Source organism: Stylophora pistillata, chromosome 6 (genome assembly GCF_964205215.1).
Source record: "Stylophora pistillata chromosome 6, jaStyPist1.2, whole genome shotgun sequence".
Classification (NCBI taxonomy): Eukaryota; Metazoa; Cnidaria; class Anthozoa; order Scleractinia; family Pocilloporidae; genus Stylophora; species Stylophora pistillata.
The window spans coordinates 13,693,630-13,710,119 of NC_142524.1; the positions used below are offsets into that span (position 1 = coordinate 13,693,630).

Consider the following 16,490-nt stretch of genomic DNA (forward strand, 5'->3'; position numbering starts at 1 on the left):
TTGGTAAACTTCACGTCTACGTGAGGCAGGCTTCCTGGCCAAGTAAACACCAGGGAATTTCCATTGCCATGCCTTAGCGCCTTAAAAGACTATTCAAAGTCTTCACTGCCGCTTAAATAGTCCAAAATATGTTAAAGCAATCATGATAAACTATTATTTTTTCCTTTACCCTATCCCTAGTGTTATGCGGAGCTCGACCCAGTTCGACGCGCATCGTCGGTGGCACAGTTGCGACTATAAACAGCTGGCCTTGGCAGGTGATGCTGATAGAGTATAGAAAACAATTCTGTGGCGGATCACTAGTGGATCCATACTGGGTAATCACGGCAGCTCACTGCGTTCAACGGAAATCCGCAAGTAACCTCAAAATAAAGTAAGTTAACAAATAGTGAAGCTTTGACTGTGTTCCGTTGTGTTGCAAAGCACGAAAGAAGCGGCTAGAGAAGGTGTAGGGAGAAGCACAAGACGTGGTCGAATGTTTCTCACCACTTCTTGAGTACAGATGGCGTGACAGCTTTAACCCAGCTCCATGCTCTATGCTCTGATAGAGCACGCACTTTAAACCAATGACAGCGCGCGTATACCCGAACTTTATTGCAATAAATAATACAAAAAAAAATACATTCCCTTACCCTCAATCATCCGTAATCCAGTGAGGAGAACCGGGTATGCTTCCTCAACTATTCACTAACCAAACCGAAGCCTTATGAATTAGAAAATTATTATAATTGATTAATTATCATGATTTTATCATTTTGTACATATGTATCCATAGGAAAATTAATGTCCCAATCCCCTTACGCCTACATAAAGCTTAATACTACTCGTTTTCTTTAAAAAAACATCTTTTGAGAGAGCTGAATAGAAAAATGTAGACTTTTTGAAGGATTGATCAAGAACATTCTAGAGAGTACTATCATCTTTGTAGCCTCTTTGAAATGGGAACCCCTCTAATAACCATAGACACTTCGTTGTGTCCTTGGGTGATCGTATCAGGGGTTCGAAAGCGGCATAAAATAAAAGGCGTGATGAAGCATAAACCTTAGCTAATGATAAACAATAGGCTTGACTAATTTTCCGTTTCCTACGTGCAGGGTGGGAGCCCATTACAGAACCAGTGGAAGCGTTGGGACCGAACAAGACATCACCGTCTCCAAAATCATAGTCCACGAGAACTATCAAAATCCCTACACATACAGTAACGATATCGCTATTCTAAAACTCGAAAAACCTGCTGTGCTTGGAGTAGGCGTCGGACTAGTCTGCTTGCCAGATATAAAAAATATTCTACCCGTGGACTTAAATGAAACGTGCTGGATAACAGGTTGGGGAGATTTGTACTCAGCAGGATACCAACCGAATACCCTAATGCAAGCGTCTGTGCCGCTGGTGTCCAAACAACGTTGTTCAAATGTTTATCCTGGAAAAATCGACGATTCAATGCTCTGTGCTGGCCTGGATCAAGGGGGAATTGACACCTGTCAAGGCGATAGTGGTGGACCGCTGGTATGTGAGTTCAATGGCACCTGGCATCTTGAGGGTATCACCAGCTGGGGGCACGGATGCGCTCAAGCTTATAAGTATGGAGTCTACGCCAAAGTGCGGGCCTTGGATTCTTGGGTCCGGGCCAATATGTATAAGGTGGTTCCACCAACTTCAATACTGCCGCACAATCAATCATCGGTTTCTTTAGGTAAGTATTGCGTGTCTGCTGTCGATCATTCATTTTCTAAGGAAACACAATTTCAAAAGTTTGAAATCAATGTATTTTGAATTGAAAAAGGAGAGCTTTACGCAAACTGTGTAGGCGATGGTAACCCTCACATTTAATTGACCTTTCTCTACGAGGCTGCTTCCATTATCCACAGTTTTGTTAAAAGGTTTTGAATTTTTGACGGAAAGAGACAATTGAAAATAAAAATTGCTTACTTGACGTGAACAATCTCCATCATTTTCTCCAATTGTGCTAGTTTGGTGCAGCTTTGATAGTGGTTTTTGTTCTGGATGGAGCCAGTCCTCTTCGGATGATTTTGATTGGACGATTGGATCAGGATCGACGCCTTCCTCTTCGACAGGTCCCAGCTCTGGTCAGGGAGGATCAGGTTAGACATAACCTTGAAAATAAATAATTTATTTGTAGCATTATAGTTCAATAATTATATTTTACTACAAAAGTTGATTTCCTTTCGGATTGCATAGTTTCGTTAAAATCGATTTTCGACGTTCAAACTTGTTTTAAAAGAAAAAAACTGCTGAAAGAAAAAGCTGTAGATTGCACTTACCATTGATGCCGCTAGAAGGCACCCTGTACAGCATCAAGGAACCTCGAGTGGGTCTCATTAGCATTAATTAATTGTCTACATAATTGTATTCGACATCGTTCATGTGCTTTTTTGTGATTTAACATAACACTTGCCAGGCCTTGCTTTTCACGATAGATCTCTTTCATCTTAATACAAGCGAAAGCGAAAATGATGAAGTGTACATGCAATATGTCGCATGTCTCTGGCATGTGTTTCTTCTTTTCTACTGTTTGAAAAAAAGAGATGTTGCATTAATCTTCATCATTTTTGATATTCAATATGTCTTTTCGGTTCCTATTGCTGCTTTAGGAAATTATTTGTACATCGAGGCGTCCTCACCAAGAAAAACTGGAGAGAAGGCACAGATCGTGGTAACAGTCCCAAATAAAGGGAAAAAAGCGTGTCTTTCATTCTACTATCATATGTATGGCGCTTCCGCAGGAAGTCTTAATGTCTACAGTGGTAATGACAGAGTATTTAACATGTCAGGAAATCAGGGAAACAGATGGGTGATGGTGGAAAAAAGCTTACACCTTGATACCGAGGCAAGTGATGTCTGGTTTGCAAAGCGTTTTCTGGTTTATTTGTACTCCTTCTTAAGAATAGTGATAAAAGGATCAAATCTAAACAACGAGTTATCACAAAACATTTTAATTGCAAGCCAGAAAACCAAACGGCCATAAAATAGATATCGTGTCAACGACGGGATCCAGCACTCACTGTCAGGGGAAAAATTACTTGGAGAGAAAGGAATAACATAACATTTGATGACGACAAATTCCAATTTAAGAAGTTCTGAGTTCTATCTTCAAAGATTTCTCAATCCTTTTCCCAGAGGTAAGATGGTGAAAAGGAACTTTGCCACTTTAAAGTGGTAAGTTGAAAAGGAAAGAGAGGATAGATACAAGAAGTCATTGTATAAAATTTTCCATTCATCTTCTCTCGACTTCCGTTGCTAAGAAATGTGTGACTGCAGTAACCGAGTTTTTCTTTTCTTGAATCACCCTTCTAAACATAGCTGACATCTAATTAATGGTAAATACCTAAGGGATTTTCATTTGAAAAATTGTAACTATTTTTTATCATAAATATGAATGCTGTTTGGTGAATGTTTGTTTCGCCTTCCTTTAGATTACATTCGAAGGAGTACGGGGGGGTTCTTATACGAGTGATATCGCCATTGATCAAGTACTGATTACCGAAGGAAACTGCCCAGGTAATTGGTGTAATCATTTAGGCTGGTTTTAGTTCAGCTTGTTTGTTTTATCTTGATTTACAAGAATTTTTGCAAGGAATCCCTGACGACAAGAATTCTCAAATTAGACCTTTTTGTCAGCTAAGTGAGGAATCTTGATCGTCACATACATACACATTGAAGCCTGAGGAGCCATGATTTTCTAAGTGTTCCTGTGATTATAGAAATGTGTGCACTTTGACCGGTCAAGGATTGGGTCATATCTCGCTATCAACTCGCGCAAGGTGATTATACTGAGTAGGGGTGCTTAGTTTCAAAATGGCTGCTTCGCGTTTTGTCAACGTCACCAAGCAAGTGGTAAAGAGGATTGGATAAATTCAATTCCGGGGAGCTACTAAGTTCAGCGTGAACCTTTTCAAAAGAGAGATGTGACGTTTTTGCTGATTGAATTGAATAAACCTGCTGAATTATATCTATATACAGAATGGCTAGTTATCTCGATACGAGTAATCAAAAGAATTGTAACATAATTTTTTCAACAACAAAGCGAATTTTCAACAGAATTCCAAAGTGCCTGAGGAGTTGTTTCGAAATCAGCTATTCACCTGAAGCTCCATAAATATTGTTAAACAACTTCGTCTCAGGTATTAATAAAAAATTTTCCCTTCGTCTGTTGGCGAATAATTGTCTCTTGTTACCTTTTTCTTCCAGTTTCATGTAGTTTTGACAATGGATTGTGCCTTTGGTGGAGCCAATCCAAGTCAGATGTATTTGACTGGAGGCTTGGTTCTGGTTACACGCCATCATCAGGCACGGGGCCTTCATCAGATCGGAGTGGAACAGGTTTGCAAGCTTTAATTAGGAAATTTGATTTACAACTAGTCACTTGCAATCACCATTCTCAGAAAAGACAAATATCTTTAGATCCAGCACGATCACAAATTATTGCACGCCAGTTGCGCCTCTAAGGACCGATTTCTCCCTTCCAAACCATTTTCAAAACATCTTTCCAATTAATTCCAAAATATTTTGACTTTCCTCAAGCATCAACAAGAAGTAACAAAAACCTGGGTATATCCCTTCTTTTTTTATTATTCACAGGAATGTATATGTATACTGAAGCCTCATATCAGTTGAGGGGTGATAATGCAAAGCTCGAACTTTCAGTGCCTAGCGGAAGATCATCTTCTTGTCTTATTTTCTACTATCACATGTATGGATCAACAATGGGGACGCTAAATGTCTTTAATGGAAATAACAAAATATTTACCAAGTCAGGAAACCAGGGTTTCTATTGGAAGAAAGTGACCAAAACTTTGCACTTGAGCGATGTTGTAAGTTAACACGTTTTAACTCGATAGATTATTTCCATCTAAAGATGCATTTCCATAATTTGCGTTTGCGCCAAAAGAAATCCGACCAGCTTTAATCTTCAGATGTCGTGCACCTAGATAAACTAGCCTAAGGATAATTTGTAATCACTACCTGTTCAGTAGAAATCATTTAATTTCATTATACGCTAGTAGATATATACACGTATATATACAGGTAAATCATGATAGAGAGTGACAAAGCATATTTTTGCAATGGTTTCCTATCAGTCTAATAGCTTTTTTTATGAAACGAAAGGAAAAATTCGAAATTCCCATGTGTGATAGTTTTAATTTCAATTATTTTAACTTTATTTTTCTTTTTTCTTTTAACTTTTTTTTTTACTGTTGTGTCTGCCTCTTTAGTTGACATTTGAGGGGATTATAGGGACTTCTGTCTCAAGTGATATCGCCATTGATGATGTCTCAATAAGCGATGGAAATTGCCCAGGTACGGCTTGCATAGAAGACAGAATCGTGCAGAATCTACTAAAACTCATCGTTTGATTTAGAAAAATATATATGAAAAAGGTAAATAAGTGTGAGGGAGTAGATAAGTATCTGGTGTAGGACAGACTCACTTATAGGAATCCCCAAAAAGTCAATGATGCTGCCAAATAAAGAGTAAAACTCCATCTGGTATGCTTGAAAACCAGCAAATTGTTCAGAAAATCAGGGATTGGTTGTTGATAAACCAGCCCATCACAGTCATCTTAGGGGACAATGCTTTAGGTCAAATCACAAAGTGACAACCGAGTTATTTCTCTTGCAATGTGGGCTTCTTGGCCCGAGTGCGAAAATGGCTGATCACTGCCACTCTACCAGATGCCAGTACATTTCAATAACTGAGTTAAGATTAAATGTTAGACGAGAATAACGCATTTTAATACTGTTTAGGTTGTGGCGGTGTTTTAAACAAATCTTCCGGAGTGGTGCACCTTGCTAACACTGGGAACGAAGATGAGACGAATTGCATTTGGACAATTGGTAACGCCGGGTTAAGACAATCATATGCATCGCTGTCTCTTCAAAGAGTATACCTAAGATATTGCAGGTATTATCATTCGTGTTATCAGTATTTTGTTGCATTTGTTACATACGTACACGCATAGATGATTTAAATGAATTTAAACGAACAAAATCACAAATGTCGCATCAGTAGAAACTGGAGCAGAAGACAAGACTTCTTCATAATCGATTTCCAGCCCCAGCTGAAGTAAATATTAAAGAAGATATCAATTTTATAAAAAGGAGTATTTTAACCAGAAATGATCTGAGTCAACAATGTATGGCCCTTCCAGTCACACTTGCGCAATTAACTTATTAAGTTATTTAACACCTATAGAAGGCTAAAGTCTGCGTTTCAAAGTATGAAATGAATTTATAATTTTTAGTCCGTTGTAAATTTATCTCAAATGAAAATAAGCCTGGAACAATGCATAAATGCAGGAACAGAGTCCCTTTACAAAGGAATTCATGTAGATTAGGTGAGTATTTGTTAGGAATTTCCTCTCTCACGACATCTTGTTTACTTTGTTACCTTATTGTTAACTTTATAGCGAGCATGTCAAGATCTTTCATGAAGATGGAACTGAACTGTTTAACCAAGGGGGCTGTCAGTCTTCGCTTCCGTACGGCACTTCACTGGAAATTCCCTTTGGTTTCTCAAACCACATAACAGTTGACATTTCCCTACAGTATAGATGGAGCGCGGTTAACATTCAGTACATAATCTCAAAACAAGGACATAATTCCGGTATGATTCGATCTTCGCTTCAATATTTATCTTCTTTTTCGCTTACTCGCTTTTAATCCAGGAAAATCTATAAATCGATAGAAATAGAGGAACTATTTGGAAGTTTGGTCAACGTAAATTGTTTGATTATTTATCTAAATTTTGGGCGATGTATTTTATTCCCTTTTATTCCCGAAAAAAAAGCTACGTATCGATTAATATTGACGTACCTTTTCGAAAAAGCCGTGAATTTTGGTCACCAGGAAGCGATTGTTTATCTTCAGGTCTTTTTGAAAGGTTATCATATTAAGAGATCGATTTAACCTTAATGTGATTGCTTAAAACAAACAAACGAAGCAAAACCAAGGAGAAACCTAACATATTCAAAAAGCGCATCAGGTCCAACTTGATATTTAGGGTGGGGAGTTGGGAGTGGCTCTGCTACTTTAGAGAAAACCGAAAAACTGAGTTCAGTTCAAGGATGTTGTGAACAAGATCCCGTGTCCCCTTACTCCTTTCAGTATTTGCATGTAACTTTCCATTGTTAAACTTATCATTTTTTAAATCATCTGTTTTTTACATGGTGTGAATGTGTACTCTTATCTAACAGCCCAACCAATATTCTCCTGGAATACAACAGTGGAAAAGATCACATCATCGTCAGCCACGGTACGGTGGTCAAACTTTCCATTATCCCCTTCAATCAATCATTATTTGGTGAGGTTCAAGGAGGTTTCTGGTGTCAGCACACTATTCCAAGTCAGTAGCTACAGAAACTATTACTACACCAACCGTCTCAAAGGATACACATCTTATGATGTCGAAGTTTTAGCTGTGACTGTCAGCGACGGAAATATTACATATTCTAGCAAAACTGCGTCAATGAAGACGGCAGAGGGTGGTACGTCCCCTTGTGATATTTTCTAAGTTGAAATCGATAGCAATTAAAAATTAAATTGGACGAGGTCGAGACAAAGAGAAATCCTCGATTACCTCTCCGAATAATAAGTGCGGTAGGCAATACATGGATTAAAAGTAATTCCACGAGACTACTATCTTGAGGGATAGAAAAGAAAAAGCTGGGCTCCTGCTGCTTTAAAGCCTTTCTTGCAGGGAATGATTATGATGAAATGACACGAAATAACCCTAAGCGTCGATATAAGAGATGTCTTTCTGATGTAGAGCTTAATGGTAAATATCTCATCATCTCTAAGCAAATATAAACTTTTAAACTACCTGAACAAAGATCTAGTGAACAAAGAGATTCCATGTATTTTCTAATGGAATAGAAGCAGTAAAAATGGGGGAAAGAGAAAAAAACCGAATGCGAATGTGTCACAAATGTTCTTAACATATTTTGACGACCTCTGTGATGTGCTATGTAACAGGTGCAAAGCATGGCGGTCATTTATTAGCTTTGCGTCCAACAGAAGATAAAGAACCATTGACACTGATAAATGATGACCGCTATGTCGATCTATATTTTACAGTTCCCAGCCGAGCTCCATCAAACGTCCGTGCGGCAAGTCATGGATTGAATGAATTTTTGGTTGAGTGGGATCCACTCCCTCACAAATACGCCAATGGTCGACTTCTGGGATACAAAGTCTACTACAAAGACACTAACTATTATTACTGGTCGGAGAAATCTGTTATTACGAGTAACGCTGACGAGTCACAGGTTGTACTCGGTGGGGTACAGACAGGCCGTCGTTACAAGATTGCTGTAATAGCCTTTACTTCTAAAGGGGAGGGGCCCCGATCTCCAGATCTCTATGTAACCAAGGGTAAGGACCAACTGAATACTGAAATACTAGCAGCAGATTCTCGTGTATCATCGACTTTAGAAACCCAAAACATGATTGATAAAAATTCTGTGCTTCTTTGAGCTCTAAAAACTCATTATTTACCCACGATTCCTTTATCTCAGTCTTTCTTTTGAATTTCTTCGTATCGCTATTAGAATATCTTAAAGTTTGTGGCGCAAAATGATTTCTTATAATGTAATTAAAATGGTTTCATATGATGAAAAAATCTCAGAGGGGAAATTCTTGATCCTCAGTTCTCTCTCGGCGCGTTCTTAACTTATATATAAAAGGGAAATGACCTTTTTGTCTTGTGTTTTTCTGAATTGTAGGTTGCGAAGGCTTTGTAAACCAAGTGTCCGGTTCGTTGTATTTTAGTAATTCGCGCTACGGTACTCTCAACTGCAGTGTTCAAGTACAAAATGCGGGAATCCAACATGGATCGGCCCTTATTTCCTTCCAGAGCATATACTTTAGATCTTGCAGGTAGCTTTGTGGATATTAATTTTGATTTTATTTTTGCCCATGCAAATAAATTACAGACAGCTTGCACCTGTTAATGGAAACCGAGAAATTGTCCAATGTTCTAAACCGATCGGTGTTCCTTGGCTGAGCACTGACGTGCATTGATCTCGTCGTTTCTATGAGCACAGATTAATAATACTCAAGCTTTTACTCTGAACACATAACCAAAGAAAACCGAGTTAACAATAATTTACAAAATACAAGTTGTGAGTTGCGAGATAGTAACATGACTCTTTTTCCATTTTTTGCATCAGACCCACTGTACGTAACTGTCTTATCAGTATACACTAAAAAACTTACTCAGTGTCTGTAATTCTTTCACCTCTAGCGAGTATATCAAGATTTTTGATAGCAATGGTGTTCAGGTTTTCCATCGAGGAGGATGTGATTCCCTAACCAGTGGCATGTCCGTGGAAGTCCCATTTGGTGAAGGGCATAGTATCACGCTCGTTTTTTACTTTTCGTACCGGTATAGTTACGCCAGAGTCCAATACTCAATATTAAATCAACCCCTGAGCTCAGGTAACTAAAATTTTGAGTTTATTTTGAATTCCAAATGTGAAAAAAAAATCTTGATAAAAACAGAACAAATAAGGGAAGAAATTCCTTAGTGTAAAAATGAAAGGGCCTTAGAAGGGTCAGTTCGAGAGAAGAGAAATTAGTTTCCAAGGACGGATTCCTTGTACTTTTGATAATTTCTGATTTTTTTCTCATAGCTTGTAAGACTTATTCTTCTGTTGCATCTTTTTCCCGCAGCTGAATTGGTCCCATCTTGGAACATCAGTATCTCTAATACTACAACCACCTCAATGAGAGTACAGTGGTCCAACTTCCCTCTCACAAGTCATTCCATTCAAAAACTTTTAGTGAACTACAGAGAACACAATTCGAACGTCAGCCTAATTTTTCAGACTCCAAGTTATTACAATACTCATTACACTGGCAGAGTTTTAAGGAGTTACCAATATTATGACGTGCAAGTTGTTGCTGTGGCGTCAAATTCTAGCAATGGTACCTATACCAGTAGGAAAGAGATGGGAAGGACTGAAGAAGGAGGTAAATACATTAAACTATTTCATGATTGCTTTTCTTTTTAGTGAAAGTAATTTCTTAGTTCTAGAGAAGTCAATTCTCGAAATTCATACCAGGTACAATTGAAAACGGCAACTGGTCTCTATGAACTTAGACTAGGAAGATATATATGTTATTCACCAGCCGGGAGGTCCGTTTTAGGAAAAACGGTGTCTGCGGTCTGGGATACCGCCCGAGGCTGTATGCGGTTTTAACTTATCAAATTTCTTCCGTTTCTGTTGTAAAATTTATGGTAGAAATAATCAAACTCAATAAACTTGCAAAGAATATGCAAGTGTATGGAAAAAAAATCTCAAAACTTCTGTCCGGCCGGCAAAACAAGATATATTTGTGAAAAATTGTAACGAAGCTAAAGACGCTCTGCAAAACGGATAACAACACAAAACGGACACTACCCGCTGAAAGCGGGGGCGAATGGGTGGACACTACTCGCTCTTGTAACCAATCAGAGCGCATGATTTGTAGAATACCGCCCGCTCGCCTACTGAGAAATAATTAAATATTTTTATTCGTTTATTTATAAGTAATTCACTTGAAGTCATAACTTATCCTACTGTATGCAAATTTTCATGTGGCTTTCCCTATGTAATGTTTTCATTCCCCCTGCCTTCCAGTTCCAAGCACTGCTCCATTGAATGTGCGATTGACAAATCTGCAGTCTCATGAGGTGAAAGTGCAATGGGATCCCATACCTCCAGAGACGGCCAATGGAATATTACTGGGATATAGAGTGTTCTACCAGGAGTACTGGTATTCGGGTTTGCTTCGTAGTGTGGACACTATGAGCCCCGATGTTCACATACTGTTACTAAGGGGTCTGAAGTCAGCACAGAGATACCAAATATCGGTGGCAGCATTTACGTCGAAAGGAGCAGGATCACGGTCATACTTGCGATATATCACTACAGGTCAGTCGCAAAATTCTGTTACGAATAAGTCTGTATGGTAAATTCAGCCTTTTCAAACATTCCCCTAAATCCCTTTAAACTCAATTCGTTTGCACTTCAATATGATTCCGACTGTTCTGTTGTGTACTCACCGATCGTGATACCGTTAAAAGCACACAACAAATATCAAAACCATCAACATCGCCATGTACCGTTACTAGATTTACTAGATATGTACGTTTTTGTTTACTGAGGTCTTGATTAGCTTACGGACAGAAAGGAACTATAAATATCTCTGGTGCTCTCCGATTTTAGCCTTTACCATAAAATAAGGACATTTTTCAGGCAATGATTTAGTTGCAATTGCTCATGCGAGTCGTGAGACGGGCTACACGATTAAACAGTAGCTGCTTGTAGTACGCCGAACTAAAAGCTGCAGGTTCCCTCAAAGATTTCAACTCAACATAGCAACAAAATAGATGAACAAAGTCTTGATAGGTCTTACCCTTTTCGCTTGGATCTTTCTTATCATCCCTGTTCTATGTTCAACGAATACTTGCTGGAAAAATAAATTAAAAACCGCGGATGAACTGAACTACGTATCTACAAACACTACCCATTCATCCGCACATGTACATTTACAGACGACTCAGGATCTTCATTTTGAAACATGAATCAGGCTTGGACCACAGCATGCTACTCCGTTGTAACTACTCCTAGTTGGGCTAATAATATACTTCCCATGTGAAAAGCGAATTTTTTTCTCTGTTGTTTGCATCAAAAGGAGGTTCAAATAGTTCCTTGTGCTCATATTTGGTTCACTTTTATTGCTGTTAGTCATTCATCGGTAAGTTAGTTAAGAGCAAATAGTTTAAACAGAAAAAAAGGAAGAATTTGGCTGTACCTACTGCATGTTATCGGCATTACGAGTCAGTAAATGGTCATATCGGTCATTCTTGTATAATATCTTCTGCTGATAAATTCTCAGGTTGTGGTGGGAAACTAAACGAGTCTTTTGGACAAGTGCACGTCGGCTCAAACAGGAACTACTACAGTAACTATTTAAGCTGCACCTGGAATATCGTCAATGTGGGCATGCAGCAAGCGGTCGCCTTCATCTGGATAAGCGACTCTTATTTTTCGTATTCATCGTAAGTAAAAGAAGATGAGCTAGTGTTCATTTTGAAAACAAGCATCTAATAGTAACTTTAACCCACACATTAAAAGAAGACCAGCTACGAATCCATTCACACCAAACCAATTGTATGAACGACTCACGTTAAACGCCACCTACGGTTGGAAGCGGTTGCGTCGCTTGACACTATCTTTTGAAACTGCTTTAAGTTTCACTTTGGACAATCTTGAACATATCGGACTGCTTACGTTGGACGATGTTCTCAATTTTTTCCATGAAGCTTAGAGGCCTACGAAAACTGCTTATTTGTTTCACAGTGTGGTATAAACGACGTTTTTTTGCTCTTTCTACAATTGATAAACACCTGCTGCATTGTAAGTTACAAGGTTTCTCTTTCTCTATCTAGTAACTCCTCTTTTCAACTTATATGACAGTGAACACGATACCGAGCGACTCGATGCCGAAGCGTATTAGGAAAGCAGATTGGGTTTCTGATGGGCTAATTGCGTATTTGGATACGGTAGTTTCTCATAGTATTTGGAATCGTCAGAAATCCCGCTTGAGTTAAATAATTGACACTTATTTCATTCATAGGAAAAGAAAAACGAGCAAGCCTCTAAGCAGATCTTTTAGTGTTCACAATTATTTTCCATTTTTTCTTAACCAGAAACAGGAATGAGGGCAAGAAAACTATTAGGGTATCCTTAAAAAAGGGTTACGGGCTGTTTAGGATTGACAAGCATCCCATTGAAGAAAAGGGGTATTTTTTAAGTCGCCTTATGTAACTGAAACCAAAGCTAAGATATTACCTGCAGTCATTAGACACTGGGCCCGAGAGGATTAACCTTTGTTTAACATGAGTAATTCTTCATGATTGCAGTGGCTATTTAAAGATCCTGAACGGCAATGGCTCTGTAGTTCTACATCAACATAGGTACTCTACTGTTCGAGAGAACATTTTCTTGGAAGTTGAATTTGGAAACGCCGATAACATCACCTTACAATCCTACCTTGCGAGTAGATACAGTCATTTTCAGCTTAGTTACGGGATTTTGAAACAAGGCCTTCAATCAGGTTGGTCTTTGGAATATCGATTTTCCACTTAGTCATTTAATTCCTAATTTTTTCTATGCTAGGTGTAATTTTATCCCCCCCCCCGTATCACCCGGGGGGACATTTCTTCTCTATTAAAGTGAGTCTCACTTTCAATCTTTTAAAAATACAGAAATCAGTACATGTGAAATACCGTAAGCTTTTCTTTACCGAGTTGAATACATTTACGTACAATTTCCGAATTTCCGAATTCAGAAAGTCGTGTCACTGAAAGGTGACACTTTTAGGTAAGCGATTAAATGGAAATCTCGGTAAGCTTGAAATGAAGTTATGACCTTCCAATTAGTGAAAGAACGTTTTCATTAAAAACCAGGTTGGCTCATCAAAATAGCGTGCAATTGGAGGTGAAGCCTTACCTGGGTGAACATTTTTTTTTCTCCGATAATCACATTCAATATCCAAATTAGACTCTTTTCCGTTTCGGAGAAGTTATTGCATTTACTGTAAAATTTTCCCCATGCGTGCCATTTTAACCATTGTCTCATCATCTTCCAGCTTTTTTGACTGCAAATTGGAACGTTACAGTAAAAAATGTCGCCTCTACAAGTGTTAGCGTCTTCTGGACTGACCTGGAATTACTGATAGGAGACCAAGTTTTGCATTACATCAGTTTGATTCGAATTGCTAATGGTAGCAGTGTATCAAACGCTGTGATCACTAGTGGAAACACCACGTCTGGAAATATTTCTGGATTATCAGCATACACGGAGTATCAAATAAGCATTGTTGGCGTTGGAAGTGACGGACAAGCGCACAACAGTTCAAAGTTAACATTTTGGACAGACGAGGGAGGTAAAACTTAACTAACTTATTAAGAAGGAGTTAAAACTCAACTAACTTATTAACTCGGTGAACTCATTGTTCCATTTTCCACTTTACATTTTCCAGTTTCTAGTTTTCAGTTCGCAGTTTTCATTTTCCAGTTTCCAGATTTCAGTTTTCAGTTTTCAGTTTCCAGTTTTCAGTTTCCAGTTTCCAGTTTTCAGTTTCCAGTTTTCAGTTTCCAGTTTTCAGTTTTCAGTTTCCGGTTTTCAGTTTTCAGTTTTCAGTTTTCAGTTTTCAGTTTTCAGTTTTCAGTTTTCAGTTTTCAGTTTTCAGTTTTCGGTTTCCAGTTTCCAGTTTTCAGTTTTCAGTTTTCAGTTTTTAGCTTTCAGTTTTCAGTTTCTAGTTTCCGGTTTCTAGTTTCCAGTTTTTAGTTTCCAGTTTCCAGCTGTTCCCATTTTTCAATTCTCAGTATCGAGTTAGCTAGTTGTGCTTTTATCAGATAAAGCTGGTTGAATTGTCTATAAATTCTAGCGTTTTTTTAATTAACCTTTAAGTATTTGCGTTTTTTGATCAGTTATACACTATGTTTGCAATGTGCATCCACATTCATTGATTTACATATTTATCATAACTTTTTATGAATCAATCCACTTTGATTATCTACCAATTCATAATCATTCATTAATTGACCTGTAAGAAAAAAATTTGATAGTAGACTGACTGAAATACCTAACAAGTAGATGCTAGCGAAACATCTGTTCACTCTTGGAAAGAACGGTTATAATCAGCAACGGCGTCGAAGAGAACTTTATGGCGAGCTTCTATGGGCCCGAAGGAGTTGCTCCAGGTGCAAATGAGAGCAGATCTAGATTTAAGATTGCTGACGCATGAATAGTTAGATTAAATTATGTTTTAAAATACATTTTCAACGCTTTTATTTAAAAGTTGTAAGAAGGGACATTTCTGGCGTATTACTACCGAATGTACAATATATGTGACAACTTTTCGTTCCACGAGACTCTTCAAAGCCGATTAACAAGTGAATTTTGCTCTTCTCATACGGAAATGTGAAAATATTTTCCCTTTTTAGCTCCCAGTGGATCCCCATCAAATGTTCGACTGTCAAACCTACAGCACAGTGAGATACAAGTACAATGGGAACCACTTGCACAGCATTATGTAAATGGCCGACTACAGGGATATAGAGTTCGTGTTTATGAGTACGGATATTACTATTACGGTTCCCTCGTGCAAACTTTGGAGACCCCTGGCCCCTATGTTCGTATGATGAAAGTAGGAGGTCTAAAAGCCGCACAACAATACAGAGTAACCGTCGCAGCTTTTACTTCGAAGGGCGAGGGCCCACAATCTTACTGGCGATACATTACAACAGGTATTCCTAACGTTCTATCTAAAACTAGGTAAAATGTGATCAAAATAAGACAGTATGGCTGCTGATTTAGTCAAAAGGAATTTCCTATTCTTGATGACATCGTCATACGCTTTGATATGTAAAGTGCAATAAAAGAAGCTACCGAGGATCCTAAATTATGTATTCAGAGATGGATAGCTTATACTTACATTTCTGTTTCAACTGATGTTAGAATATGAGTTTTCATAACTATCGTCACAAATACAACCGTCATGTGTATTGATGGTGATAATGAAACTTGAAAAATGTTGCATCAAAGTACTATCAGCTACTTTTATCGTAGCTTTGCCCATCCCTTTCCCACCCTTTTTCTTCTTCTCTGTGAGGAAGGAGCTTTTCCAGTAACAAAGTGATTGGAGATGTGCATAGCCTGTAATTTCAAACTTAACTTTTCGACTACACAACAGGCTATTCATTGGTAATGAAACTCATGTGTATTGTTGATGGTGATAATGAAACTTGAAAAATGTTGCATCAAAGTACTATCAGCTACTTCCACGAATTCACTTGTTTATATAAGCGTTAGGTGGGTTACTTATTTTTTTTTTCAGCTTGTCATCTGCTGTTTGATATTTTAACTATTCTATAGATAAGTGGGGGAAGTCAGGAAGTCAAATGCTCTTTTGGAGTTGAATGTAGCCTTAGTATCCTGAGAACATTAAGATAAAGGAATAGAGCGTAGTTTTCTTTTCTAAGCATTGTCATCTTCTGCTCGTCAGGATGCGGAGGAAGCGTAAATCAGTCGTTCGGCGAGATACAAGTTGGACGTAGGGGCTACTACTCAAGTTATCTACGATGTAACTGGGAGATTGGCAACTCGGGAATCAAACAACCTATTCTGATTGTATCGTTTGAAGATCTGTATATCTCAAGATACAGGTAAGTGAGACCGATTAATATTGTTGGCCCTGAGACACTCTACCTGAAGGTACAAACTTTAATCATTTTATACTCTATATTTGATTAAATACATGTCGAAAAATATTTGTAAATCCTCCTTGAAAAAAAAAAGTAAAAGGAAAACCACTACAAAATGCCAAAAGAAAATTGGATGATTAACCAAAAATGACTTTCAAAAGCCAAAATACTGTACGGATCCTATAAGACACGAAGATGATGAGGTTGGCGGTTCT

The 16,490-nt window shown here is 38.2% G+C and overlaps 1 protein-coding gene across 1 annotated transcript in view; it reads left to right on the plus strand.

Moving 5' to 3' along the window:
* The window catches only part of LOC148728369 (uncharacterized), a 39,926-nt gene that overhangs the window by 10,073 nt on the left and 13,363 nt on the right, over nucleotides 1-16,490 (plus strand). Inside the window, exons 13-33 of the mRNA XM_088724949.1 lie at nucleotides 181-373; nucleotides 1,095-1,693; nucleotides 1,971-2,102; nucleotides 2,613-2,848; nucleotides 3,435-3,519; nucleotides 4,210-4,341; nucleotides 4,600-4,832; nucleotides 5,235-5,319; nucleotides 5,766-5,922; nucleotides 6,428-6,624; nucleotides 7,214-7,504; nucleotides 8,094-8,390; nucleotides 8,741-8,894; nucleotides 9,262-9,455; nucleotides 9,690-9,989; nucleotides 10,640-10,933; nucleotides 11,901-12,063; nucleotides 12,928-13,121; nucleotides 13,656-13,952; nucleotides 15,016-15,318; nucleotides 16,077-16,236. Coding sequence (XP_088581075.1) covers nucleotides 181-373; nucleotides 1,095-1,693; nucleotides 1,971-2,102; nucleotides 2,613-2,848; nucleotides 3,435-3,519; nucleotides 4,210-4,341; nucleotides 4,600-4,832; nucleotides 5,235-5,319; nucleotides 5,766-5,922; nucleotides 6,428-6,624; nucleotides 7,214-7,504; nucleotides 8,094-8,390; nucleotides 8,741-8,894; nucleotides 9,262-9,455; nucleotides 9,690-9,989; nucleotides 10,640-10,933; nucleotides 11,901-12,063; nucleotides 12,928-13,121; nucleotides 13,656-13,952; nucleotides 15,016-15,318; nucleotides 16,077-16,236 — 4,696 coding nt within the window. The remainder of the gene's footprint in view (nucleotides 1-180; nucleotides 374-1,094; nucleotides 1,694-1,970; nucleotides 2,103-2,612; nucleotides 2,849-3,434; nucleotides 3,520-4,209; nucleotides 4,342-4,599; nucleotides 4,833-5,234; nucleotides 5,320-5,765; nucleotides 5,923-6,427; nucleotides 6,625-7,213; nucleotides 7,505-8,093; nucleotides 8,391-8,740; nucleotides 8,895-9,261; nucleotides 9,456-9,689; nucleotides 9,990-10,639; nucleotides 10,934-11,900; nucleotides 12,064-12,927; nucleotides 13,122-13,655; nucleotides 13,953-15,015; nucleotides 15,319-16,076; nucleotides 16,237-16,490) is intronic.